This window comes from Trachypithecus francoisi, unplaced genomic scaffold (assembly GCF_009764315.1).
Source record: "Trachypithecus francoisi isolate TF-2019V2 unplaced genomic scaffold, Tfra_2.0 Lachesis_group15, whole genome shotgun sequence".
Classification (NCBI taxonomy): Eukaryota; Metazoa; Chordata; class Mammalia; order Primates; family Cercopithecidae; genus Trachypithecus; species Trachypithecus francoisi.
Genome location: NW_022681460.1, coordinates 26,051,215 through 26,078,764, shown reverse-complemented (window position 1 = coordinate 26,078,764; position 27,550 = coordinate 26,051,215). Strand labels below are relative to the sequence as shown.

Below are 27,550 nucleotides of genomic sequence, written 5' to 3'. Positions count from 1 at the left end.
ACCGAGCAAGACTCCGTCTCAAAAAAAAAAAAAAAAAAAGAATTCAGAATCTGGATGGCAAAGAAGCTCATTGAGATTTATGAGAAAGTTGAGATCCAATCCAAGGAATCCAGTGAAATGATCCAAGAGCTGAAAGATGAAATAGTCATTATAAGAAAGAAACAAACTGACCTTCTGGAACTAAAAACTCACTATGGAAATTTCATAATACAATAGAAAGTAGTAGCAGCAGAACAAACCAAGCGGGGGGGAAAAAAAAAACAACTCAAGAGCTCAAAGACCAGTTCTTCAAATCAACTCAACCAAGAAAAAAAACTAATTTTTTAAAAAAATTAACAAAATCTCTGAGAAATATGGAATTATATAAAGATACCAAACTTACAAGTCATTGACATTCCTAAGAGAGGAGACAGAATAAGTAACATGGAAAATATATTTGAGGTTACATACGGTAAAAATGTCCTTAATCTAGCCAGAGAGGTTGACATGAAAATTCAAGAAATACTGAGAACCCCAGCTAGGTACTATATAAGACAACCATTCCTAAGGCATAGAGTCTTCAGATTCTCCAAGGTGAATGCGAAAGAAAAAACTCTTAAACACACCTAGAGAGAAAGGTCTGGCCACATACAAAAGGAACCCCATCAGCAGAAATCTTACAAGCCAGAAGACACTGAGAACCTATTTTCAGCATCCTTGAAGTAAAGAAATTCCAACCAAGAATTTAGTATCATACCAAACTATACTTCATAAGCAAAGGAAAAATAAAATCCTTCCCAGTCAAGCACACACTGAGGGAATTTGTTACAATTAGACCAGACTTAAAAGATGTCTTTAAAGGAGTGCTAAATATGGAACTGAAACATGTTTTCTTACCACAAAATTAAACGTAAGGACATAGCCCATAGACACTATAAAGCAACTACACAATCAAGTCTGCCTAACAACCAGCTAACACAATGACAGGATCAAATTTCACATACCAATACTAGGCCTGAATGTAAATGGGCTAAACATTCCACTTAAAAGGAATACAATTGCAATACAGATAAAACAACAAGACCCAATTATCTGCTGTCTTCAAGAGGCCCATCTCGCAAGTAACAACACCCACAGGCTCAAAGTAAAGGGATAAAGAAAAGTCTATCATGCAAATGTTAAAAAAAAAAAAAAAAGAAAAGGCAGGAGTTGCTATTCTTATATCAGACAAAACAGAATTTAAACCACCAACTATTAGGAAGGAGAAAAACAGGCATTACATAATGATAAAGAGAACAATTCAACAATAAGATGTAACTATCCTAATTATATAATCACCCAACATTAGAGCACTCAGATTCATTAAACTCCATTCTTGACCTAGGAAAAAACTTAGACACACAGTAATAGTGGGAAACTTCAACATCTCACTGACAGCATTAGACAGATCACTGGGGCAGAAAACTAACAAAGAAATTTTGAACTTAAACTCAACACTTGACTGATTTGATCTAATAGACATCTACAGAATAACCTATCCAAAAATCACAGCATATACATTCTTCTCATCTGCACATAGAACATATTCTAAAATCGGTCACATGCTGTCATAAAGAAAGTCTCAATAAATTAAGAAAAAAAAAAGAAATAATATCAAGTATACTCTCAGACCACAGTGCAATAAAAATAGAAATCAATATCAAGATCTCTCAAAATTACACAAATACCTTAACAACTTTTTCCTGAATAACTCCTGGGTGAACACTGAATTTAAGGCAGAAATCAAAATTTTTTTGAAATTAATGAAAACAGGGATATAACTTACCAAAATCTCTGGGATGCAGCTAAAGCAGTGTTAAGAGGAAATTCTGTAGTGCTAAACACCTTCATCAAGAACTTAGAAAGGTCTCAAATTAACTATCTAACTTTGCACCCAGAGGAACTAGGAAAGAAAAGAAAAAAAAAAAGAGTAGAAACCAACCCCAAAGCAAGCAGAAGAAATAACTAAAATAAGAGAAGAACTGAATTAAATTGTACCATCTGGAAGAATGTGCCTATGAATCCATCTGGTGGGTTTTTCTTTTTATTTATGATTAAATTTTGGAACTTGTTATTGGTCTGTTCAGGGTTTCATGTTCTTCCTGGTTCAATCTTGGGAGGTACCAATTTTACTGAAACTACTCCAAAAAAATCAAGGAGGAGGGGCTTCTCCCTAGCTCATTCAATGAAGCCAGCATCAGTCTGACACCAAAATCTAGCAGAGACACAATGAAAAAAGAAAACTTCAGACCACTATTCCTGATTAACATAGATGCAAAAATCCTTAACAAAATACTAGCAAACCCAATCCAGCAGCACATCAAAAACTTAATACACCACAATCAAGAAGGCTTCACTCCTGGGATGCAACACTGACTCAATATATGTAAATCAATAATGTGATTTACCACACAGAATTAAAAGCAAAAATCATATGATTATTTCAGTGGATGCAGAAAAAGCTTTCAGTAAAATCTAACACTTCTTCATGATAAAAACCCTCAGCAGACTAGTCCATCTAAGGAGCATGACTCAAAATAACAATAGCTATCTATGACAAACCCACAGCCAACATCATACTGAATGGGCAGAAGATAGAAATATTCCCCTTGAGAACTGGAACCAGATCAGAATGCCCACTCTAACCACTCCTATTCAACATAGTACTGGAAGTCCTGACCAGAGCAATTTAGGAAAAAGAAAGAAGGAAAGGGCTTTCAAATAGGAAAAGGCAATATATCTTTACTAATGATATGATTCTATATCTGGAAAACCTTAAAGACTCCACCAAAAGGCTCCTATAAGTGATGAACAAATTTAGCAGTTTCAGGATGCAAAATCAACATACAAAATTCAATAGCAATTCTATACATCAATGACATTCAAATTGAAAGTCATGGAAGAAGACAATCCCATTTACGGTAGCCACAAAAAAATGGAAATACCTAGGAATACAGCTAACCAAGGAGGTGAAAGATCCTATAAGAAGAACTGGCCAGGAGTGGTGGCTCACGCCTGTAATCCCAGCACTTTGGGAGGCAATGGCAGGCAGATCATGAGGTCAGGAGTTCAAGACCAGCCTGGCCGATATGGTGAAGCCCCATCTCTACTAAAACTACTAAAATTAGCCAGGTGTGGTGGCACATGCCTATAGTCCCAGCTACTCGGGAGGCTGAGGCAGGAGAATCACTTGAACCTGGGAGGCAGTGATTGCAGTGAGCAGAGATTGCGCCACTGCACTACAACCTGGGCGACAGAGTGAGACTCCATCTCAAAAGAAAAGGAACTATGAATGAAATATTGCTGAAAGAATTCAGAGAAAACACAAACAAATCAAAAAATGTTCCATGCTCATAGAATAGATGTCATAAAAAACAGCCATACCACCCAAAGTAATTTACAGATTCTATGTTATTCCTATACAACTAACAATGTCATCTTTCACAGAATTAGAAAAAACATTCACATGAAACCAAAAAAGAACACAAACAGCCAAAGCAATCCTAAGCAAAAAGAACAAATCTGGAAGCATCATACCACCTGATTCCAAACTATACTATGAGGCTACAGTAATCAAGACAGCATGGTAATGGTACAAAAACAGACATATAGACCAATGGAACAGAATAGAAAACCCAGAAATAAAGCTGCACACCTACAGCCATATGATCTCCAACAAAGCTGACAAAAGCAATGAAGAACGCACCCCTATTCTATAAACGATGCTGGGATAACTGGCTAGCCATATGCAGAAAGATTAAACTGCACCCCTACACCATATAAAAAATTAAGCAAAATGGACTAAAGACTTAAATGTATGACCTAAAACTATAAGATTCATAGAAGCAGCCTAGGAAATACCCTTCTCAACATTGGCCTTGGCAAATAATTTTGGGCTAAGTCCCCAAAAGCAATGGCAACAACAACAAAAATTGACAAGTGGGACCTAATTAAAAGTAAAAAGTTTCTGCACAGCAAATAAACTATCAACAGAGTAAACAGACAACCTACAGGAATGAGAGAAAATATTTACAAACTATGTATCTAACAAAGGTTTCATATCCAGACTCTATAAGGAACTTAAATCAATAAGCAAAAAAACAACCCCATTAAAAAATGGGCAAAGAACATGAACAGACACTACTCAGGAGATATACAAGTGACCAAGGAGCATATGGAAAAGTATTCATCATCACTAATCATCAAAGAAGTGCAAATCAAAACCATAATGAGATACCCTCTCATACCAATCAGAATAACTATTATTAAAAAGTCAAATAATATTAGATGCTGGCAAAGCTGCAAAGAAAAGGGAATGCTTACACAAAATTGATGGGAATGTAAATTAGTTCAGCCACTGTTAACAAAACATAATTATATTCTCAGGTTACTAAGGGGTTTAATTAGGAATGATTAAATGTCTCAAACATCTATTTTGGCATCTTTGATATTACTAGCATAGCAAATCCCGCTGTCCCATATTTCCTTCAAATCATTACCTTCTCCATGTTTCCCAGAAAAAAACCTTATCCTAATTTAAAGTTCTACCTATTAGTTTCACCTACTCTTGAACTTTTTACAAATAAAATCACACAACACACAAAAACAAACAAAAAGAAGTGTTATAATCACGTTGTGGTTTATAAACTCAAGATAACATGAGTTAGGGCTTGGATACATCCAAATAGTAGGATATTCACCATGTCAGCTTTCTCAAAAACTAGTGTCTTTTTTATTTTTAGAGTTAGGTGTTAGATACCATTTCCTTCAAATCCTTAATTTTATACAGAGAGATGGACTTACTTTGCCTAAGTGTAGTTTATGACAGCATCAAGACAGGCATCCAGATTTCTTAAAACATGCAGCAATGTTCTTTCTCTTGGATTATTATCCTTACAGTTAAGTAAAGTAATGCATGCATTACTACTGGCTACATGTAACTGGAAGAATTGATGCTCCCTCTCTATTAAGTCTTGCTAGTTGAAAATCCAGTTCTTATTTTGTGAATAAAACATCTGTACATGGACTTTGAGTACTAAAGAATCAGAAGCTCTTGTCCTAGAAGAGCTTCCATTCTGAACGGCAAAATACCAAAGAAATGTGAAATTTAAAGTTAAAAATAAGTTAAAATATAATTTAAGACAGCACAAGTACTCCCACAAGATTAATTGCCAATAAAATGGGTCTTGTACCTGATATTCAATATAGCCTTTTAAAAAATTATAACTCAATATTTTAAAGAAATACATCCACTTTTGTAGCATTATTTAATGGACAAACTTAAAATATCAGTATAACACAGGAAGGACAAGATACACTGTCTACAAGTGAAACAAATAACTGTCTTCAGGTTATGGAATACAGCTTTCTGTCCCCAAGAGCATAAAATATGCCTTTATAACACTTTTCTAAGGTACCCATTAGTTATGAATCCCTCAGAGTATTGAGTTATTGCCTTAAAATAAGACAAACTGGCCAGCCTGAACACAGCACAAGTTTCTGAGATGTTGATAGACAAACATTTTACAGTCAAAAAATACCTTTAAAAAGTGGGAAAATAGAATTCAAGTTTTATAAAAAACAACTCCAACTTTAGGAGGAAGAAGACATTCAAAACGATTTCAAAAACAAAACTAATGAGTTTGCTAATTATTTGCTTAAGAATGATTAACAAGATAATAAATGTTCTTTTAAACTCTAATAGGTACAATTTCTAAACAGTAATTATTTGCATTTGCCTCCTGGAACACTTTTATTCATGAAAAAAATGGTAATAAGAGCTTTAAAGTAAATAATTTAACACAAATTTCAATGTGAAAATTCTTTTCCACATGGGTTTTATTAAAAGTACCTTTCTGAATATTAGTTTCATATTCAATTAAACTTACATTTATTTCTAGGTGGATTGGAAATACAGTGACCAATTGTCCCAGTTTGCTGAGGATTGAGGGGTTTCCTGAGACGCAGGACCTTCAGTACTAAATTGTAACAGTTGAGCAAAGCAGGACAGTTGGTCATCCTAGTTGGAGTATATGTGTGGCCAATCTGTGTTCCCAATGAAAACAAAAAGAGCTAGATAATATACAGAAACCATTTAACTGAAGACAGCAAAGATCTGCTACAGTGACAAGAAATGGAGGGAATAAGACTCCAAAAGGGAGACACTTAAAGAGGTGAGCTGATGTTTATTGATGATTTTACCATGGAGACATTTATCAAGTCTAGGCAAATGGAGGTTGAGACTCCAGGCTACTGTAGTACAGCTTTTATGGAGACCTAGGACTTTTAATTAAAAAGTCAGCTTTTCCTTCTGAATATTTATAGAATTTTTGTATTAGGTGGACGCAAAAGTAATTGCAGTTTTTTGTATGTAGATATTAGGTTGGTACAAAAGTAATTGCAGTGGCAAAAATCGCAATTACTTTTGTACCAATCTAATATCTACATGCAAAGACTCTGAAGAGTAAAGCAGAGTTTTTGGCATTCTCACATGTCAAAGATTAGCATTCATTCGGTACATGCCAGAAGAAGGGCTGCAAAAAAACACAGCAAGCTCCCAGTTAAAACACCTGGAGGGCCAATGGTAAAAAGAGGCCGAGTGAGTCTCATGAGAAATACAACTAAGCCTTGAAATTAGTACAGTCACTAATTACATTAAGGTGCTTAGCCATCTATCTGCATAGTGGGGAAAAACATAATCCCTCTGTGGAGGCAAACATCTTTTTTTTACTTAACAAAATATTCATTATTTGAAAAAAATTCATTAGTAATGCCAAAAGACAGGACTACATGATCAAAAACCAAGAAAACAAAAAACAGATACTCCAAATATTGGAATTAGTTGATAATTACCTTAAAATAAATATAATTAATATGTCTAAGAAACAAGAAAAAGATAGATAAAACAATTAAGAATTTCCTCAGAGAATATTAATAAAAATCTTTTAATAATCAAATGTAGGCATGCAAAGAAAAAAACACACATACACACGATCTGAAATGTAGAACCCATTAGATGTTTTAGAGTAGATGAAACGGATGACAAAATTAGTGAAATAAAAGACAAGTCAACAGAAATAGCCAAATTTAAAGAGAAAAAATTCAATGGGAAAAACAGAAGAGTATGAGATATGTGGAACATAATCAAATGTCTAAGAACAATACATAATTAGAATCTCAAACAGGAGAGAGAAAATGGGGTAGAAAATACTTGAAAAGATAATGGCCAAGAATCTCCCAAACTGAAGAAAAACACCATCCTATGGTATCAGAAAGCTCAGGCAGGAAGCTCAAGCAGAATAAAAAGGAAAACAACAAAAAAGACAAATCCTTTACATCCCTTGTAAGTTGGATTCCTATGAATATTATTCTCTTTGAAGCAATTGTGAAAGGAAGTTCATTCATGATTTGGCTCTCTGTTTGTCTGTTACTGATGTATAAGAATGCTTGTGATTTCTGCACATTAATTTTGTATCCTGAGACTTTGCTGAAGTTGCTTATCAGCTTAAGGAGATGTTGGGCTGAGATGATGGGGTTTTCTAAATATACAATCATGTCATCTACAAACAGGGACAATTTGACTTCTTTTCCTAACTGAATACCCTTGATTTCTTTCTCTTGCCTGATTGCCCTAGCCAGAACTTCCAACACTATGTTGAATAGGAGTAGTGATAGAGGGCATCCCTGTCTCGTGCCAGTTCTCAAAGGGAATGCTTCCAGTTTTTGCCCATTCAGTATGATATTGGCTGTGGGTTTGTCATAAATAGCTCTTATTATTTTGAGACACGTTCCATCAATACCGAATTTATTGAGAGTTTTTAGCATGAAGGGCTGTTGAATTTTGTCAAAAGCCTTTTCTATATCTATGGAGATAATCACGTGTTTTTTGTCTTTGGTTCTGTTTATATGCTGGATTACGTTTATTGATTTGCATATGTTGAACTAGCCTTGCATCCCAGGGATGAAGCCCACTTGATCATGGTGGATAAGCTTTCTGATGTGCTGCTGGATTCAGTTTGCCAGGATTTTATCGAGGATTTTTGTATCAATGTTCATCAGGGATACTGGTCTAAAATTCTCCTTTTTTGTTGTATCTCTGCCAGGCTTTGGTATCAGGATGATGTTGGCCTCACAAAATGAATTAGGGAGGATTCCCTCTTTTTCTATTGATTGGAATAGTTTCAGAAGGAATGGTACCAGCTCCTCCTTGTACCTCTGGTAGAATTCAGCTGTGAATCTATCTGGTCCTGGACTTTTTTTGGTTGGTAGGCTTTTAATTATTGCCTCAATTTCAGAGCCTGCTATTGGTCTATTCAGGGATTCAATTTCTTCCTGCTTTAGTCTTGAGAGAGTGTAAGTGTCCAGGAAATTATCCATTTCTTCTAGATTTTCTAGTTTATTTGCATAGAGGTGTTTATAGTATTCTCTGATGGTAGTTTGTATTTCTGTGGGGTCAGTGGTGATATCCCCTTTATCATTTTTTATTGTGTCTATTTGATTCTTCTCTCTTTTCTTCTTTATTAGTCTTGCTGGCAGTCTATCAATTTTGTTGGTCTTTTCAAAAAACGAGCTCCTGGATTCATTGATTTTTTGGAGGGTTTTTTGTGTCTCTATCTCTTTCAATTCGGCTCTGATCTTAAGGACCTCTTCAAGGAGAACTACAAACCACTGCTCAGTGAAATAAAAGAGGACACAAACAAATGGAAGAACATACCATGCTCATGGATAGGAAGAATCAATATTGTGAAAATGGCCATACTGCCCAAGGTAATTTATAGATTCAATGCCATTCCCATCAAGCTACCAATGAGTTTCTTCACAGATTTGGAAAAAACTGCTTTAAAGTTCATATGGAACCAAAAAAGAGCCTGCATTGCCAAGACAACTCTAAGTCAAAAGAACAAAGCTGGAGGCATCATGGTACCTGACTTCAAACTACACTACAAGGCTATAGTAAACAAAACAGCATGGTACTGGTACCAAAACAGAGATATAAACCAGTGGAGCAGAACAGAGTCCTCAGAAATAATACCACACATCTACAGCCATCTGATCTTTGACACACCTGAGAAAAACAAGAAATGGGGAAAGGATTCCCTATTTAATAAATGGTGCTGGGAAAATTGGCTAGTCATAAGTAGAAAGCTGAAACTGGATCCTTTCCTTACTCCTTATACGAAAATTAATTCGAGATGGATTAGAGACTTAAATGTTAGACCTAATACCATAAAAACCCTACAAGAAAACCTAGGTAATACCATTCAGGACACAGGCATGGGCAAGGACTTCATGTCTAAAACACCAAAAGCAACGGCAGCAAAAGCCAAAATTGACAAATGGGATCTAATTAAACTAAAGAGCTTCTGCACAGTAAAAGAAACTACCACCAGAGTGAACAGGCAACCTACAGAATGGGAGAAAATTTTTGCAATCTACTCATCTGACAAAGGGCTAATATCCAGAACCTACAAAGAACTCAAATTTACAAGAAAAAAACAAACAACCCCATCAAAAAGTGGGCAAAGGATATGAACAGACATTTCTCAAAAGAAGACATGCATACAGCCAACAGACACATGCAAAAATGCTCGTCATCACTGGCCATCAGAGAAATGCAAATCAAAACCACAATGAGATACCATCTCACACCAGTTAGAATGGCAATCATTAAAAAGTCAGAAAACAACAGGTGTTGGAGAGGATGTGGAGAAATAGGAACACTTTTACACTGTTGGTGGGATTGTAAACTAGTTCAACCATTATGGAAAACAGTATGGCGATTCCTCAAGGATCTAGAACTAGAAGTACCATATGACCCAGCCATCCCATTACTGGGTATATACCCAGAGGATTATAAATCACACTCCTATAAAGACACATGCACACGTATGTTCACTGTGGCACTATTCACAATAGCAAAGACTTGGAATCAACCCAAATGTCCATCTGTGACAGACTGGATTAAGAAAATGTGGCACATATACACCATGGAATACTATGTAGCCATAAAAAAAGATGAGTTTGTGTCCTTTGTAGGGACATGGATGCAGCTGGAAACCATCATTCTCAGCAAACTATCACAAGAACAGAAAACCACATGTTCTCACTTATAGGTGGGAAATGAACAATGAGATCACTTGGACTCGGGAATGGGAACATCACACACCGGGGCCTATTATGGAGAGGGGGAAGGGGGGAGGGATTGCATTTGGAGTTATACCTGATGTAAATGACTGGTTGATGGGTGCCGACAAGATGATGGGTGCAGCACACCAACATGGCACAAGTATACATATGTAACAAACCTGCACGTTATGTACATGTACCCTAGAACTTAAGGTATAATAATTAAAAAAAAAAAAAAAAGACAAATCCTAGGAAAATGAATCAAGTAAGAATGCTGGAAACCAGAAAGAAAAACCTTTAGCAACACATTTTTTAAAAAAGATCTATTACTCTCTATAAGCCTCATTAACTTCTAAAAAAAAGTGAGAAGCCTGAAGACATAAAATGACATTTTTAACATGCTACAATAGGCAATCTAGACTTTCATATCTAATGAAAATATCTTTCAAGTTTAAAGTAAAATATTCATCAGAAAAAAAAAAAAAAAAAACAGGAATGTACTACCAAGAAACAGTCCCTACAAGAAAATAGTAAAGAGCGTTCTTCAGATTGTTTAAAAAAAAAAAAAAAAAAAAAAAAAAAAACCTAGATCCCATAGGGAAATATGAAATTGTTAAAGAAAAATGATCAGCAAAGAAAACGGTAAATGTGATAATATAAATATTTACTTAGTAGTGACAGTACCAATCGATACTAGTAATACTACATTTGTGTCTATATGGTTCAACAAATGTAAAATTAAAATAATCAAAAGGCAGCAAGTAAATGGCATTAAAGCCTTCTAAGGTTCTAGAAATAGTCAACAGTGCAGATTATAATCTTTAGTAAAAGTTTATATAAATAGCAGATTGATAGAGTATATAACAAGTCAACGATGCATGTTATCATTCCTAGCATAAGAATATATAACTAGAGTAATAAAGGATAAAATGAATCATAAAAGTTAATTCAAAAGAAAATAAAAGCAAAAAGAAAAAGGTACTTAAAGCAGCTGAGTCACATACACCAGCAAATAGTAAAATGTATAATAGAAACCAAACGTAGCACTAATTACATTAAATGTAAATGGACTGCAAATTCCAATTACCAAGACTAACAGATAAGATGAAAACACAAAACCCGAATATACACTGATTATGAGACACACTTTAAAGAATGCAGGATGTTTGTAAGTATCATGATGGAAGATATGTATCATACAAATGCTAATCAAGCAAAACTCTTATAGCTAGTTGGAAATAGGAAATGCCAAGTCTCAGTAAAGTAGATTCCCTCAAAAAGGAAACACAAGCAACATGGATTAGAGATGATAATATCTCAAGAAAACAATGTAAATAGTTGTTTTGCTGGTGATAACTGGAGTATGTCAAATCTCTATCCCTCACTAAATCCAATCAGAAGAAGTGTCATACTTCAATGTAGCTAATATAAACAAACAGTAGCCTCTGGAGTAGCAATCCCTCTTTTGCCAGTTTGGCTCAAGTAAAAGCAAAATACAGAGGATAGGACAAGAATTATCTAACAGGGGTCAGCAAACTTCTTTTGTAAAGGGGCAGATACTAAGTACTTTGGCTTGTAAGATACACAGTATTTGCTGCAACAACTCAACACTACCCTAAGTTGTCATATGAAAACAGCCACAGATAAGCAGCACATGTGTGCCTGTGTTCCAATAAAGCTTTATTTACAAAAATATTGCCAATCTGTGATCTAGAGCAGTTGTTCTCAAAAGCATGGCCCCTGGATGGCAACACTAGCATCACCTGGGTACCCGCTAGAAATACAGATTCTCAGCTCCCACCTAAGTAGAATCAGAATCCCCATGAGCAATCTGTATTTTAACAAACCTTCCAGGTGATTTTGAAGCTTAGTAAAGCTTGAAAGCCACTAATCTAGGGAGTATACTGTTATTAAACTTATCTAGAGCCACAAGGTCCTATATTGATTGTCAAGATTAAAATACTGAGGAGGAAGAACTAAATATCTATATTAAGGTCTCATACCCATCTCATGTTCAGCAATTGAGACCTAAAATGAGGTTGAGGATTTTAAAGTAAAAATGAAACCCACAGTTGACATATAGATCACCCATAACCATGAAGTCAAAACTGAAGTCATCCTGATTTTCCCAAAAAGGAAAATATGTGGCCAAAAACAGTAGTTACTAAATGTACACATGGGGAAACTGAGGCTCCAGTTAAATTACTTGTTCAAGGTCTCACTGACTCTCTTCAACATTCAGTTAATCTAACAAACACATCTTTCCCCACCTATAATGAACTCCATATTCTAGATTATCTTTTCTAACTCAAGTAGGGACATATGTAGCATATAAACACCCCAGACAATATAGAAAACAAGCCAATACATTTATCGTATCACTTTTACTATCCTCATTTTGACTTTGGTCAAGGAGGCTTTTGGCTGTGTGGTATCACACGGATACTATCACCTACTTCTACTGACTCTACCAACTTCCCTCATCTTACTCCACTTACACACACACACACACACACAAAATCTCTCTCTTTCTTTCTCTCTCTCCCGTTGCAGGGACAAGGTGGTGGGATTAACTGCATAATTATGATGATCTATCACTATATAAAAGAAAAGATGGGGAAAACATCATTTAAAGAAAAAAAAAAAAAGACATTACTTCTGAGCACATTAGTTCTAACCGCCCTAAAACCAAAATTCCCTAGTCCAGCTCTTAAAGGAAAAACAACATTTTGATATTAATTACATTTACAGAACTATTCAGCATTAACTACATATTCTAGTTGTGTTTTTTTCAAATTTTTCAAAAATGTAAATTTGACTTCTTGAGAAGTCCTATTTATCTATAACTATTTTTGTTCAGAATATAATTTTATGTTAAACATGTATACTTATATGACAAATAAGATTTAAATTTTTTCACATTAATGCTTTAAAAAATTACTAATTTAGTAACATATATTATATATATTACTATATTATGCTGAACTACGAATCCATGAGGCTTTCTGTACAAGACTGACCACACAGGTATTCTTTCCCTGAGATGTCATTAAAGTATAAAAATGTATAAGTCAATATACAGATGGCAAATAAGCACATGAAAATAAGTTCATCATCAGCTATTATGGACTAAATGTGTCCCCCAAAATTCTTATGTTGAAATCTAATTACCAGTGTGATGGTATTAGAAGGTACGACTTTTGGGAGGTAATTAGGTCATGAGAATAAAGTCCTCATAAATGAGATTAATGTCCTTTAAAAAGAGGCAGAGAGCTCTCTGGCCTTCTTTCCTCCATGTGAGGATAGAATGAGAAGTTAGCAGTCTGAAATTCAGAAGAGGACCCTCACCAGAACCTGACCATGCTGGCACCACGATCTCAGACTTTTGGTCCACCAACACGGTGAGAAAAAAATTTATGTTATCTATAAGCTATTCAGTGCATGGTATTTCACTATAGCAGCATAAACTAAGACATCAGTCACCAGGAAAATGCAAATTAAAACTACAATTCTACATATTCTTGTCAGAACAGCTAAACTAAAAAATAGTAACATTACCAAATATTTGTGAGAATATTAAGAAAGTGGATTTCTCATACACTGCTAATGGAAATGTAAAATGGTACAGCCACCCTGGAAAATCATTTGGCCATTTCTTTTTTAAAAATTAAACCTGAGCCAACTGAGCACAGCAAGTTGCACCTGTGATCCCTGCTACTCAGGAGGCTAAAGCAGGAGGATAACTTGAGCCCAGGAGTTGGAGACTGCAATGAGTTATGATCACACCACTGCACTCCAGATTAAGTGACACAGCAAGATCTAGTCTCTTAAAAAAATAAAAATAAATAAAAACTAGGCCTATACTTACCATGAACTCAGAATAAAACTCCCAGGCATTTCTCCCAGGGAAATTAAAATTTATGTCCATATAAAATCCTGCAGATGACCCTTCACAACAATTTGTAATAACCAAAACTGTAAGTAACCAAAATGCCCCTCAATTTAAGTGAATAGTTATGCAAACTGTGGTACTTTCATACTACAGAATACTACTCAGTAATAAAACGGAACAAACTAGTGATACATGTAACAACTTAAGAAAAAAATCCAATGCCCAAAGGTCACTTCCTGTATGATTCCATTCATATGACATTCTCAAAATGACAAAAGTATAGACTATAGACGGAGAAGAGTTCATGGTTGCCAGGGTTTAGGAATGGTGCTAGGGTAAGACACATTTTAAACAAGGTGTAATTGTAAAAGGATAACACAAGGAGACCTTTTTGGTAATGAAACATTTCTAATTACAGTAGTGTTTAAACAAATCTACACCATAAGATGGTAACAGAACCACACGTACACTGTACCTATATGAAATTCCTGGTTTTGATATTATACTATAGTCAAGTAGGATGTAACCTTTGGGGAACTGGGTGCACCGTACATGGGACTTCTCTGTACTATCTTTGCAACTACATGTTGAAATCTATAACTACTTCTAAATAAAAAGTTAAAAGTAACAACTATTTGATGATATACAATAAACTTCCAAATTATCTTATTTAGGGGGAAAAATTATCTATTAAATCCATGAGACCTGAAGAAAATAAGTCATTTGCTCCATAATTTCTACTATTTTGGTTTTGGGAGGGAGAGAGGTTTTGAAAAACCTACCTGATGTTTATAATTGTCCAGTTGAGAAATTATAACATTACTACTGGCATAATGTAAAAGTAGATTGCTTTGCTTTGCAAAGACATTAAAAGTTAAAATATTGAAAGTGCACCTAGATTTGACTGTATTTGTCTTTCTTCAGAGATTAAATTCCATAGTTAACTGTGGCTAAATCTAAATATATAAACTTAATTCTAAGAAGTACATTTTCAAAGTATTTAATATAGTAAGATTTCATTTTTGATACATAAAATATTTGCAATATCAACAAAAGCAAACTGAACTAGAGGACATTTAAAATAAAAATAATAGTAATTCCCATAAAAGAGTTAAATAGTCCTATGCATTTACTTGAGATATTTCATGCCAGAAAAAAAAATACGAACACACACATCACTTATAGCCAATATTTAATAATCCCAAATTGATGTGTAAAAAAGTCTTTATGATCTGTTACCGCCCAAAAGAAGGCATCATAATAACTTTCAAGAATATATCCTTTGACTTCTAACCTCTGCTCTTCTTTAGAATTACCTGTAAGTGGGGAAAAAATAAGATTAATATTATATCTATGAAAAACAAAACATCATTCTTTAACAAAAAGTTAAATAGTCCTGGGTGCATAATATGCAAGATTGACTTTATAAAACCCAATTTGGAAGATGATTAGGGAATCTTTGGTCTTATAATCTTAGATTTCTCTAAAAATAGTCTTATCTCAATGAATATGAAACATGCCTAGATTCTAAAAACCTGGCTTTATTAGTTACCGCTAGATGTTAATTTCTTCCACTGTAAACCAAGTGTTCAGATTAATGGTTTCGAACTTGAAATTTTTAGACAATTTAGTTATCTAAATTAGGAGTTACATAATACCAGTTAAGGAGTTAAACAATATTCTAAAACTCAAAAAGTCTATTATAAGTCAGACATTTCACAACTGTAAGTAGGACAAATCCACTGCAACATTAAATTTCTTATATTTGGACTGGAATTATAATCATTTGAGACTAAAACTGGTCATCTTATGCTGAACAACTTGTTAAGTAGATTATTTTTAAAATACATAGTCTGTGTGGTACAAATTTTTTAAAAAAGGAGATTTTTAGTTGTAAAAAGACTGACAGCATTAGTCAGAATATTTGTTTTTTTTTAAACTTATCTACGATTTTAAGTAAACAAACCTACAGTTTATTAATACAAATCCTAAATTTAAAAAATACATGTATATTCTTCAATATCTGAAGCGTTGTTTTTCCTGCAGAAAAATATTTACATTGACTTTAACAGTCTAGAAATTTGTCGGAATGTTTATAATTGCAAGATAATTTAAAATCCCTAGAAAATGCCAAGACATGCACACTTCTAGACTTCCACAAGACCATCAAATAAATCTGTATCTAGGTTAGTACTTCTCTGTTTTACAAGATAATATCATGTGTACTTCAAAAGAAAGTTTGAATAGTCAAATGAATTTACAAAATGCTGAGTATATTATGTACTCAAATAAGCTTACAAAATACTAAACGGAGTTCAACAGGTTTCCTTACTGCTGTATTTCTCTCTTGGCCTTTCATAACTTTATATAACTATAGTTATATAAGACATTAGGATTATGAGAAACTTGATACAGGGTGCATGGGAACTCTAAACCATTTTTTGTGCCTTCTTATTTTAAAATAAATTTAAAACAAAAACGTCTACAAAAAGGTAGACTGTCAAAAATAAGTTTCTCTCCTCTGTCATCCCCAGTCAACTGTGGTTGCCAGTTTCTTACATATTCTTATAGAAACAAGTTCTACGATAATACTGTGACTAATCAAGGAAGTACAGTATGCCAGGTTATCTACACTTATTTGACCACAGAAGTGTTTAAGGTAGGGCCTTGACTAACATCATTTGGAAATAACATTTTCAGGAACATATCTGGAAAATTGCACCGTAGACAATATATTCTTAACATTACATAAAAATAACAGTAAAAAGCAATCATCTCTACTTGTATTTTTTTTTTTTTTTTTTTTTTTGAGACGCACTTTTGCTCTTGTTGCCCAGGCTAGAGTGCAATGGTGCCATCTCGGCACACTGCAACGTCTGCCAAAACAAAGTTAAAAGAAATCAAATAGTGATATGCTTTGGCTTTGTGTCCCCACCAAAATCTGATCTCGAATTGTAATCCCTTCATGTTGAGAAAGGGAGGTGATTGGATAATGGGGGCGGTTTTTCCCATGTTGTTCTTCTGATAGTGAGTGAATTCTCTTTCCTTCATAAATAACCCAGTCTTGGGTATTTCTTTATAGCAGTGTGAAAATGGACTAATACAATGAGGTAATTAGGATAATTTTAAATGATCAAGAAGAAAGTAAGTTTTGATAAATTTCAAGGTGATATATCTTCTCCATCTACAGATTAGCAGTCTGTAGGAACATGAATGTTTCCTCTAAAGCAGTGGCCATTAATATTACCACTGGAAATCAATAATATATATATGGAGGAAATCTAACTCCTTAATTAAAATAATTAACTCATAAAAGGCCAAATATCGACTCAACAAAGCTGAGTAAGGTATACAAATCAGGGAGAGGTGATGAAACTAGTGATAATTTTGAGGTTTAATTCTTGCTCAAGAAAAGAAATCTGGATTTTACCTTTGCTGCAGCCAATACATGCTCCTTGTTAATGACTCTACACTTACTCTCATAAGCGTTTGTCCTGGACTCTTCTGCTAATCGATGAATAAACAGTAAGCAGTTCAGATGGACCTTTAAAACAGAAAATCCAAGTGGATTTTTAAGCTCAAATACTGATGCACTGAAATAATGATTTTTAAAAATTAATCATCTCAAAATGTATTGTTATACTATTTACCATTGTGATTAAGTAAATTAAGTCTATTTAAAATTACATAGAATTCAGTCCCTCTTAGATTCCCTGCAGAGAGACTTGGTCACTGCAATACATAAAACAAGCTATGCAAGGCAGAGCAAAGGCCATTTTGTAAAGCATCATTATATATCAAAATGTATGTAAGATTCACTTAGTAACAAATATTCCTGCTTCTGATTCCAAATGGATTTTAATTTATAACGTAATGTAAAATTTCCAGAAATTTTTAAATCAAAACATACCAACAACTACATTTTAGGCTATTATTCTACAATCTGAGGTCAAAGATTTTTAAACAGATATATTTAATTTGAAATATTTGTTTAAAAACATGTTAATAGTTGAAATTGTTTAAGTCTGCTAAATTGAAAAGTGTATGCACAAAGGTCAAGTTACTTGTCATCCAACAACTATCATAAAATAACCATACTTACTATTAATAATCTTCAAGCCTCTTTTAAAAAATTATTTAAAATAGGTAATATAAGCAGACTGAAAAATTTAAAAGTCAATAAAAAAACTATAGTTATGTAAGATATGAGAACTGTGGAAAGCTGGGTAAAGGATACATGGAAACTGTGTACTATTTTTGCACCTTCTTTTGAGTCTATAATTATTTTAAAAATATAAAACCACAAAGTTTATAAAAGGGTAGACTATCAAAAATAAGTCTATTCCCCATCTCATCCCCCAATCAACCATTGCTGACACTTTCTTGTACATTCTTACAGAAACAAGCTCTATATAAGCAAAACATATGTACTCATCATCAGATAATAGATCAATATTATCTGATTACATATATGTATAAACAAGTGCTGATATGTCATATAAAATAACATTTTGTTAAGTATTTTACTCAAAATCACCATCCAAAGCAACAAAAGTCCTAATCTACAAGCACATTCTTTGGAGAAAAGTTAAAGTACATGTAATCCAAGCAGAAGACAATGTGAAGTGAGCTAAAGTTGTATCTCAGTCTCCAATCTAGGATCATATGTAGTACTCTTATTTATATTATTGGACGTATCTTCCCCATCCTTTGCTTCTGCCAGGTACCTGAGGGCACTACCAACTTAGATCCAATTAGATAGTGTCTTTAACATGATTTATTTTGTTATTTACATCATGACAAGTGATCTTTGCAGTTAGAAGAACAATTTATACACAATACTTAATATTCACTATCTTGTGTACTGAACACTCTCCCACAGTTCATCAAATGTTAAATAACTAGTAATATGGTATTTTAATGCTTTCTATAATGCAGAAATCTTTAATAGATTGTTATATAGGTGTTTAATAATGTTCTAGTGATATGTGGAGAAAACAGAGGTTTGGGAATTTAAACAAGATGAACAATCTATAAAAGGTGGATATTCTTTTGGTACATTTTTGATGCACTATCTTCTTTGATTCTCACAAGAACTCCGAGGTAAAGCAACCCAATACCAATTATTTACATTATACTGTGCCAATTATTTTTTAAACTTTCAATGATAGCCCATTTATTTTGGTAGCAAAAACACCCCATAATATGGCACAATTTCATTTGTTAATCTGTACTTTGTACTTCTAAAAGTAAATAGCTTCCAGATACCCTCAGCATAAATTCCAAATTCCTTAACACTAAATCCCACTTGACTGGGGTTCTAGTTTCACCTCTCACTGTTCTAAGCTTCCAGTTCTACACTAAGCCTTTTGAATTTCTTTGAGAATTCAAATGCAACCTTGCCTCTAGGCATCCTACTTGTTTATAGACTTCTCTGAAAAGTCCAGCTTCCCCCAATATGTAAGGTTATATTGATCCACAGCACTCTGAACTTCCTATCACTGCATAGACTACATCATGCTGTAATGTTTCACTTAGCTGTCTTCCTCAGTGTACTCTAAGGACACGAATTATGCCTAGCCTTTTCAACACTCTATCCCCAGTGTCTCTTAACACATTTTTTAATACATAGTAGGTAGCTAATAATTATTATTGCATGAAGACCCCACCACATCTCCCCAAATAAGGCAAAAAAAAATTTTTTTTTTAATCAGATTCGATTAAACCACACTGTCTTAAGACTTAATTCACTAACCTAGATGGAATACCCTTTCCTCTTCATGGTCATGAGCCATGGATACTGTGATGGTTAATACTGAGTGTCAACTTGACTGAAGGATGAAAAGTATTGTTCCTGGGTGTGTCTGTAAGGGTGTTGCCAAAGGAAAATAATATTGGAGTCAGTGGACTGGGCAGACCCACCCTCAATCTGGGTGGGCACCATCTAATCAGCTGCCAGGATGGCTAGAATAAAGCAGGCAGAAGAATGTGAAAGTACTTGACTTGCTGAGTCTTCCAGCCTTCATCTTTCTCCCGTGCTGGATGCTTCCTGCCTTTGAACATCAGACTACAAGTTCTTCAGCTTTTGGACTCTTGGACTTACACCACTAATTTACCAGTGGCTCTAGGGCCTTCGGCCACAGAGTGAAGGCTGCATTGTCGGCTTCCCTACTTTTGAGGTTTTGGGACTGGGACTGGAACTGGCTTCCTTGCTCCTCAGCTTGCAGATGGCCTACTGTGGGACTTCACCTTGTGACTGTGTGAGTCAATACTCCTTAATAAACTCCACTTCATATATACATCTATCCTATTAGTTCTGTCCCTCTAGTGAACCCTAATACAGATACTGAGATAAATTAGTATTACTTTTTCAGATCTCACAAACATTTTTTCAAGCAACCTATATCTGTCATGAAACAGTTAATTGAGTGGTGCTACTCCAATGTACTAAGGTTTATATTAAAATGGTCAGAACAAAAGTTAGTTTTAGGGTATTAGCTAGGCATTCTAACTTGAAAAAGGTAAGCTATTCCATCAATAAGTTACTTTTGAAAATCTGCTTGCTTAAAAATAAATCAAAGGAAAATTTATAAAGAAATACTTATTGACAGTCTCAGTTGACAGAAAGACTGGGCCAGTCTGACTTCCTCCTCCCTTTGTCATAGCACTTTTGAATTTTACATGAACTATAAGCACCCAGATATTTGCACAGCATTTCTTTACATTTAACATGTTAACTCTCTCCCTAGTATCATCCCTGGGGCTAAACAATCAAATAAGGCATAAAACAAACAAAATAACAAACAGCCAGTGAAGAATGATAAAATAACACAAAGAAATTATAAATAAAATGCTAGAAATAACATCAATCCACATAGAGTTGCATTTACAAAATTAATTGTAGACTCAGAATGTTGAAGCTATTATGCAAAACACCAGGAATACAAAAATTTCCAAATTCAAGTTCCCAGACTAGTAGGATAATAAAACCCATAAAGAAAAAGGCAAATGTGTGACAACAGATGATGGAGAAGGATAAGATTGATCCTTTCTAAGGACATTAAGGAAAGCTTCACTGAAGTAACATACAAACTGGATTTTGAAAAAATTATAGGTTGCCAAGTAGAGAGAAGACTTCTTCAAGCAGAAGAAACATCATGTACAAATGCAGCATGAAAGTAGATTAATTTTGTATTAAAGATAATGGGAGACAAAGAAGGAGCTACTCATTCTCCTCAAGAAGCTGCATACCACACTAGGAGGCATCAACATATGAAACTCCTGGACAACAGTGTTAAGAGTCCCAACAACTCAACTGTATGATGTATACTCTTACTGTTGTCCAAGTTCAGAAAAAAGAACCGATCAAAACTAACTGCCTTAACTACAGAAAACTTTGTGGATGATGTGGGATGCAAGTGAATTACACTTCTACATAATCTCATTTGATCTTACCTTAGGTCTTTTCATGATTCTAGCTTTTCTTTACAAAGGCTGCTCCCTTTAATTTTAAGGTTCCTCTCACTTAATCTTGGAATAACTTTCAGGTGTAGTTTAATGCTAACTCATTGAACTTTCTGCTAACTCACTGAACTGGATAAGATTATGAAGTGTCAAAGGTGAGCAGAAAGCTATAAACCATGCCATATACAAGACAGTGAAGGGGAAGTGTTTAATGAAAGCCAAAGACGACGAGCATACTACCTGGGAAAAGCTAGTGACCAAAAGAACATTCTATATCCCATCAATGCAACCGCTTGAAATTTCAGCTCACCCACTTTCCCATGCCACCTGGATCCCACCGCACTATGGAGCTCCTCTGTCCATGGGTTCTTCGGAGGAAGAAAGGGGTAGATGTGGGAGGATGCTAACTACTTGAGAAATTTCGACTAAGCAATTTGCACCAGCTGGTAGTCTCCTGGATATCTTTGATCAGGTACATTTCCTCTCCCTCCACTTAGAAGCCCCAGTGAAAGCTCCATAATACACTACGTAAAAATGTTTTGCAAGTGAATTTCATTTTAATTCCGTTCATTTGTGCCACCTCTATCACCAGCATGGGGTAGTTAATTGGGGTCGAAGCACAAGACAGCCTGTATTGCCTCTTCTTACAGGATTTAAGAAAGTAACAAAAAAGAAGGACAGAAGATAGAAGTAATACTTTTCTGGGGGAAAATGTGTTTTTGTTGTGTTTTGGCTTCAGAGACCAAATTAGGAGAAAAGTGGCGATAATTCTATAGCAGTTTAGCAAAAAGGAAGAAACAGATAGGGTAGCAGTGGAGAACTCCGGGAAGTAAAAGAGTAAAGAGGAGGTAGAAAAACCAATGTCGTTTAAGAACAGCTAGGATGATGCATTCCTAAGACTATTCATGCAGTATGCTCTTATTACCCACATTACCCACAACTCTGTACCTTGATCTCCTGGAAATTATGTGTCCATTTGTAATGGCTCCTTTACTCAAAAAGCCAAGGACAAGATACCGAACATGCCTCCTGTGGTTTAAACCTAAAGAAACAGCGTTCATTGTGCCAGAGGAATATATATTGCAAGCATTCAACACACAAACTGAATTTATTTCAAGACAGAAACTTTATTATACAGTGGGTTGATTGTGGCTTCTTATTAGAATATTATGCTTCAGGTATTATGAGTCAGATAAGCAGGCTTTAGTAGTCTAGCTTAAAAACTGACTAGGTGTTCTATTATTTGTCTAGCAAAATGAATTAACAGTTGAGAGCATTCTTCCTACAAATAAACTTTCCCATCAGGGTCCTTTAGTAAGCACCCTAACCTAGAGGAAATAGGGCAACATGTTTGGTTAAATGCGTAAATAGAGGAGAGACGGAGGGAGGAAAGGGAGGGAGGCAAGAAGGGAGGCCCTTAAAAGGCATGTGAGCAATGCCTTTTACAATAGCTAAATAAAAATGGCACAGACTGAATTCCAAAATCTATTTTTTAAAAGGTGAATCTTTCATACCCTTTGCAAGTACATTAATCACGGTGCCAGATTGTGTTCCTAAACAGCAATATTTAAAAACTGTAAGCAGTAACTGTACGTTAAGCTCACGTGACTAAGAGCGTCCCTTTAACAAGACCCAGATATTTACGTTTCGGCGCGGCCCGGTACAACTGAGCGCCAGGAATATGAACTGACATGCCAGGGCAGGGCATACGTATCCTGTCATTGTTGGAACTGCCTTAAACATAGGCCTGAAAGAGCTATAAATTGGCTCGGGGCGGAAAAACAAAGGCTGGAGGTTATTGCCCTTACCTCTCCCGTGCCCCATTCCCAGCCCGAGAAGGGATGGAATCTCACCAGTAAGTCACCACTTTTCTCCAGACGAAGTTGAGGCTTCTGTCGCTTGAAGACTCGCTTTAGAAAGCCACGGGGAGCCTTCCGCTTTATCTGCTTCTTCTGGGAGACTATGGTCGACAGCGCCATCCTCTCCGTCAAGTACCAGCTGCCTCAGCTTCCGAGGTGCTCTCTGTATCGCACACAAGCTCCGGGGACACTGGGCCAGCGATAACAATCCGGTCCCTCTTACGCTTCTTCAGGCAGAGAAACCCGGGTCAGAACTTTCGAATCCACCGCCAACGGAACGCGCCCGTCGCTCAGTAGTGACGTCAATACTGAGCAAGCCCCGCCCCCGGAGGCGCCTGGCTGTAGGTGGAAAACACCCACGGTGGGCGGGTCCCAGGAATACCTGACGTCATTAAGAGTCTGCGTCCTCCTTTAATCACATTCTGTATTATAACTTTTGCTCTGTGGAACTATTTCTGCTAGGTTCCCTAGAGATGATTGGAAGTTGTGAAGAGATAGATTGGTAAGCCAAGGCAGTTCTTCAAGCACTCACTCTATTCTGTCCCTAATACCAATGAACAGAAGTTTGTGACGTTTTATCAGGATTCCTAAAGCACTAATGCAATGCCTTCCGAGCAAGGAATGCATGATTTTCAGATACTAACAGTTAAGAATTTTACACTTCTACGTAATTTCATTTGATCTTACCTTAGGTCTTTTCATGATTCTAGCTTTTCTTTACAAATGCTGCTCCCTTTAATTTTAAGGTTCCTCTCACTTAACCTTGCAACAACTTTCAGGTGTAGTTTAATGCTAACTTATTGAACTTTTTGTTACTTCTTCAAGCTGTTAATTTATCTATCATCTGCTACTATATAAGTATTAATAGTTATCACACCTTAATGTGCATCAAAATCACCTAGGGGACTTGTTAAACTACTCTTTGCAGAGCCCGCCTCCCAGAGTTTCTCATTCACTAGATCTAGGGGGTACTCAAGAGTTTGCAATTCTAACAAGTCAAGGACATTGGCATTCGCTAGTCTGCGGACCAATCTTTGAGATCCGCTCTGATTTTAATTATAATTATCTCTAATACTATCTCCATTGAGATCTCAATATTATATTATTATGATCTCACCCACACAAATGATCCTTCTGCTATCTGACCTCCCATTTCTAAGACCTCCTCTCTGCCGATCATATTCTACACCCTTGAGTTATTGACGCCTGTGGTCATACCCTAGGTGGTGTCATTACTAAATACCTCACCTTCGGTTTGATCTGCCACTTTCAATTTAGTTGTCTCTCTTCAACCGTATCTTCTATCTTTTGAACTTACTCCCTCCAACAATTCTTCGATGCTACTGGGACTACTGTCCTATCTTTTCCAGTTCCTCTCACCACACCCCCCAGCCCTGCCACCCCACTCTATGCCTTATCTTCCCTCCCGTAGTCCATTGTGCATCAATCATCATAATACTCCCCTGTATTTCTCCACAACTTTCTAGCCATTCTCTTTTATCCTCTTACTAATCTGGCAACATTCCAACTCTGCTTAAGTTAAAATCTCAATCTATTCAACACCTGCATCTGTGTATTAATATTGGCTTAAGAAAACAACACTCACAGGTATGTGTCTGATCTCAATTCAAATTCATGACCACTCATGTGGGCTCTAAGTACTGCAACAATCCTTTGATATTTCCTAAAGCCATTCATTCATTTACTCATTCTCTTAAATAGCTATGTCATGCCTTCTATTCTTTCTTACCTACCCCATTCTCAATCTCCAGTGATGACATTGCTTCAACAACAAAATAAAATGTTAAAAAATCCATGGAGACTTTCTGTATGCTTTCACCACCCTATCTTCCCATCAGTCTCCACCTGCTCCCATGGATGAGATGCCAACTACTCCACTTGTGCCTGAGATCAAGCCCCTTCCCCTTTCTTAAGGACATTTCTCTAGCAGTTCTCCTTGCTCCTCTGCTTCATGAATCTTCCTTCTTTGCCAATTTTTTTCCATCAGCATCCACACAGCTTATAATATCTCCAGGCTTTTGAAAACCCTCTCTTAATCCTACCTTTTGCTGTTGTCCTTCTACAAAACAAAACAAAACTAGAAACAGTTGGCTAAATTCAATGTCTCCAAATACTGTCCTCTCATTCTCTGTTGAAGCCAATACAATCAAACTTTTCTACCTATCTCTTCACCAAAATTGTTTTGATCAACATGACCAATAGCATCATACTTGCAAGTCCTATGACCAATTTTCAGGCTTCAGCTTATTCGTGTTATCAGAAGTATTTGTTGAGTTTCATGATTTTTCCTTCCATAAAGCAATATATTTAATTGGATATGATTCTCTTTTGTTTTTCTTTGTACTTGATAACACCTCAGTCTCCTTTTCTGGTTCTTCCTTTTCTTTTTGATCTCTAAATTTTAGAGTACCCCATGACCACGTCCTGAGATTTCTCCTCTATCTACACTCATACCCCATGTGATCTTGTCCAGTATAATAGCTGTAAATACCAAATTTACATCTCCAGCTGATTCTGCCCTAAACTTCAGGCATGTATATCCATTCATCTGATAGACTAGAATTCTAAAAGTCATCTTAACACCATGTCAAAAATTAGGGCTTGATCTGCCCTTGCTCCCCAAACATGTTTCTCCCACTCTCTTATCTATCTTATCTGCTAGAACTTCCAACCTTCCAATTACTTAAGCCAAAATCTTGGAATCCGCCTTAGTCCCTCTCTTTATCTCACCCCACATTCAATCTTTCAGCAAATTCTGTCAGTTCTGCTTTCAGTATCTGATCACATCTCACCATTTCCACTGCTGCTGCGCTTGGCCTAGACACCATCATTCACATGGCTTATTGCAACATCCTCCTGAGAGTGTCTCAATCTGTTTCTATTCTTTCTCAACAGAAGAGCTAAATTTAATTCAGATTATGTCATCTCAGGCCTCACTAGTTGTTTCCTGTCTCCCTTAAAATCAAAAACAAAGTCCCTATAATGACCTGAGGCCTTACCTACCCTCTACAAATGCACATGCACTTACAAATATACAATTAACTTTCTTATCTTCTACAATGGAGCAACTCACTCTCCACCAACTGTGTTAGTCTCCTTAATAGATTCAATAATCCAGATGTTTTTGTCCCCCCAAAATTCATATTTTGAAATCTAATCATCAATATGCTAATATTAAGAGGTGAGGGCTTTGGGAGATGATTATGTCATGAGTGGAGGGCAGGTTCCTCATAAATGGAATTAATTTCCTTATAAAATAGGTCCCAGAGAACTGCATTCCCTTTTCCACCAGGTGGGAACATAGCTAGAAGGCACACCATCTATGAACCCCAAAAGAGGGCCCTCACCAGAACCTGACTTTGCTGGCACCATGATCTCAGACTTTCCATCCTTCAGAACTGTGAAAAACAAATTTCTGTTGTTTATAAGTGCTATCGTTTGAATGTTCCCTTTAAAACTCACGCTGAAACTTAATCCACACTGTAGCAGTATTGAGAGGTGAGGCCTTTAGGAGGTGATTGGGACCCGAGGGTTATGTCTTTATGAATGATTTAATCCCTCCATGGGTTAATGGATTAATGGGATATCATGGGAGGGGAACAGGAACTGTGGCTTTATAAGACGAGGAAGAGAGTCCTGAGCTAACACATTAGCATGCTCAGCCTCCTCACCATGTGATACCATGCACCATCTCAGGAATTTACAGAAAGTCCTCACTGGCAAGAAGGCCCTCACCAGATGCAGCCCCTTCACCTGTAACTTCCTGGCCTCCATAATTGAAAAAAATAAAGTTCATTTCTTGTAGATTACCCAGTTTTAAGCATTCTGTAATTGCAAGAGAAAATTAACTTAGACAATAAGCCCCCCAATCTATGTTATTTTTGTTATATCACCCTAAACAAACTAAGATATTTCAGACAGACCTCAAGTACATGCAGCACAACACACTCACACGCCCATCAGGTGTTTGCACTAACTATTCCCTCTGTTAAGAATATTTTTTGGGCCGGGCGCGGTGGCTCAAGCCTGTAATCCCAGCACTTTGGGAGGCCGAGATGGGCGGATCACGAGGTCAGGAGATCCAGACCATCCTGGCTAACACGGTGAAACCCCGTCTCTACTAAAAATACAAAAACTAGCCGGGCGAGGTGGCGGGCGCCTGTAGTCCCAG

General features: G+C 35.9%; 1 protein-coding gene across 5 annotated transcripts in view; it reads right to left on the bottom strand.

The window, feature by feature from the left end:
- Nucleotides 1-23,963, bottom strand: part of CENPW (centromere protein W) — a 128,659-nt gene extending 104,696 nt beyond the window's left edge. Inside the window, exons 1-3 of one of the 5 annotated variants that reach the window (XM_033234482.1) lie at nt 23,308-23,963; nt 17,466-17,579; nt 15,211-15,351 (exon numbers count right to left, since the gene is read on the bottom strand). In XM_033234482.1, coding sequence (XP_033090373.1) covers nt 15,325-15,351; nt 17,466-17,579; nt 23,308-23,478 — 312 coding nt within the window. In that variant the 5' untranslated portion in view covers nt 23,479-23,963 and the 3' untranslated portion in view covers nt 15,211-15,324. Of the gene's footprint in view, nt 1-15,210; nt 15,352-17,122; nt 17,580-23,307 lie in introns of those variants that run through there. The other 4 variants (XM_033234485.1, XM_033234484.1, XR_004442781.1 and 1 more) reach the window with 4 other exon arrangements.
- Between the last annotated feature and the right edge of the window lie 3,587 nt (nt 23,964-27,550).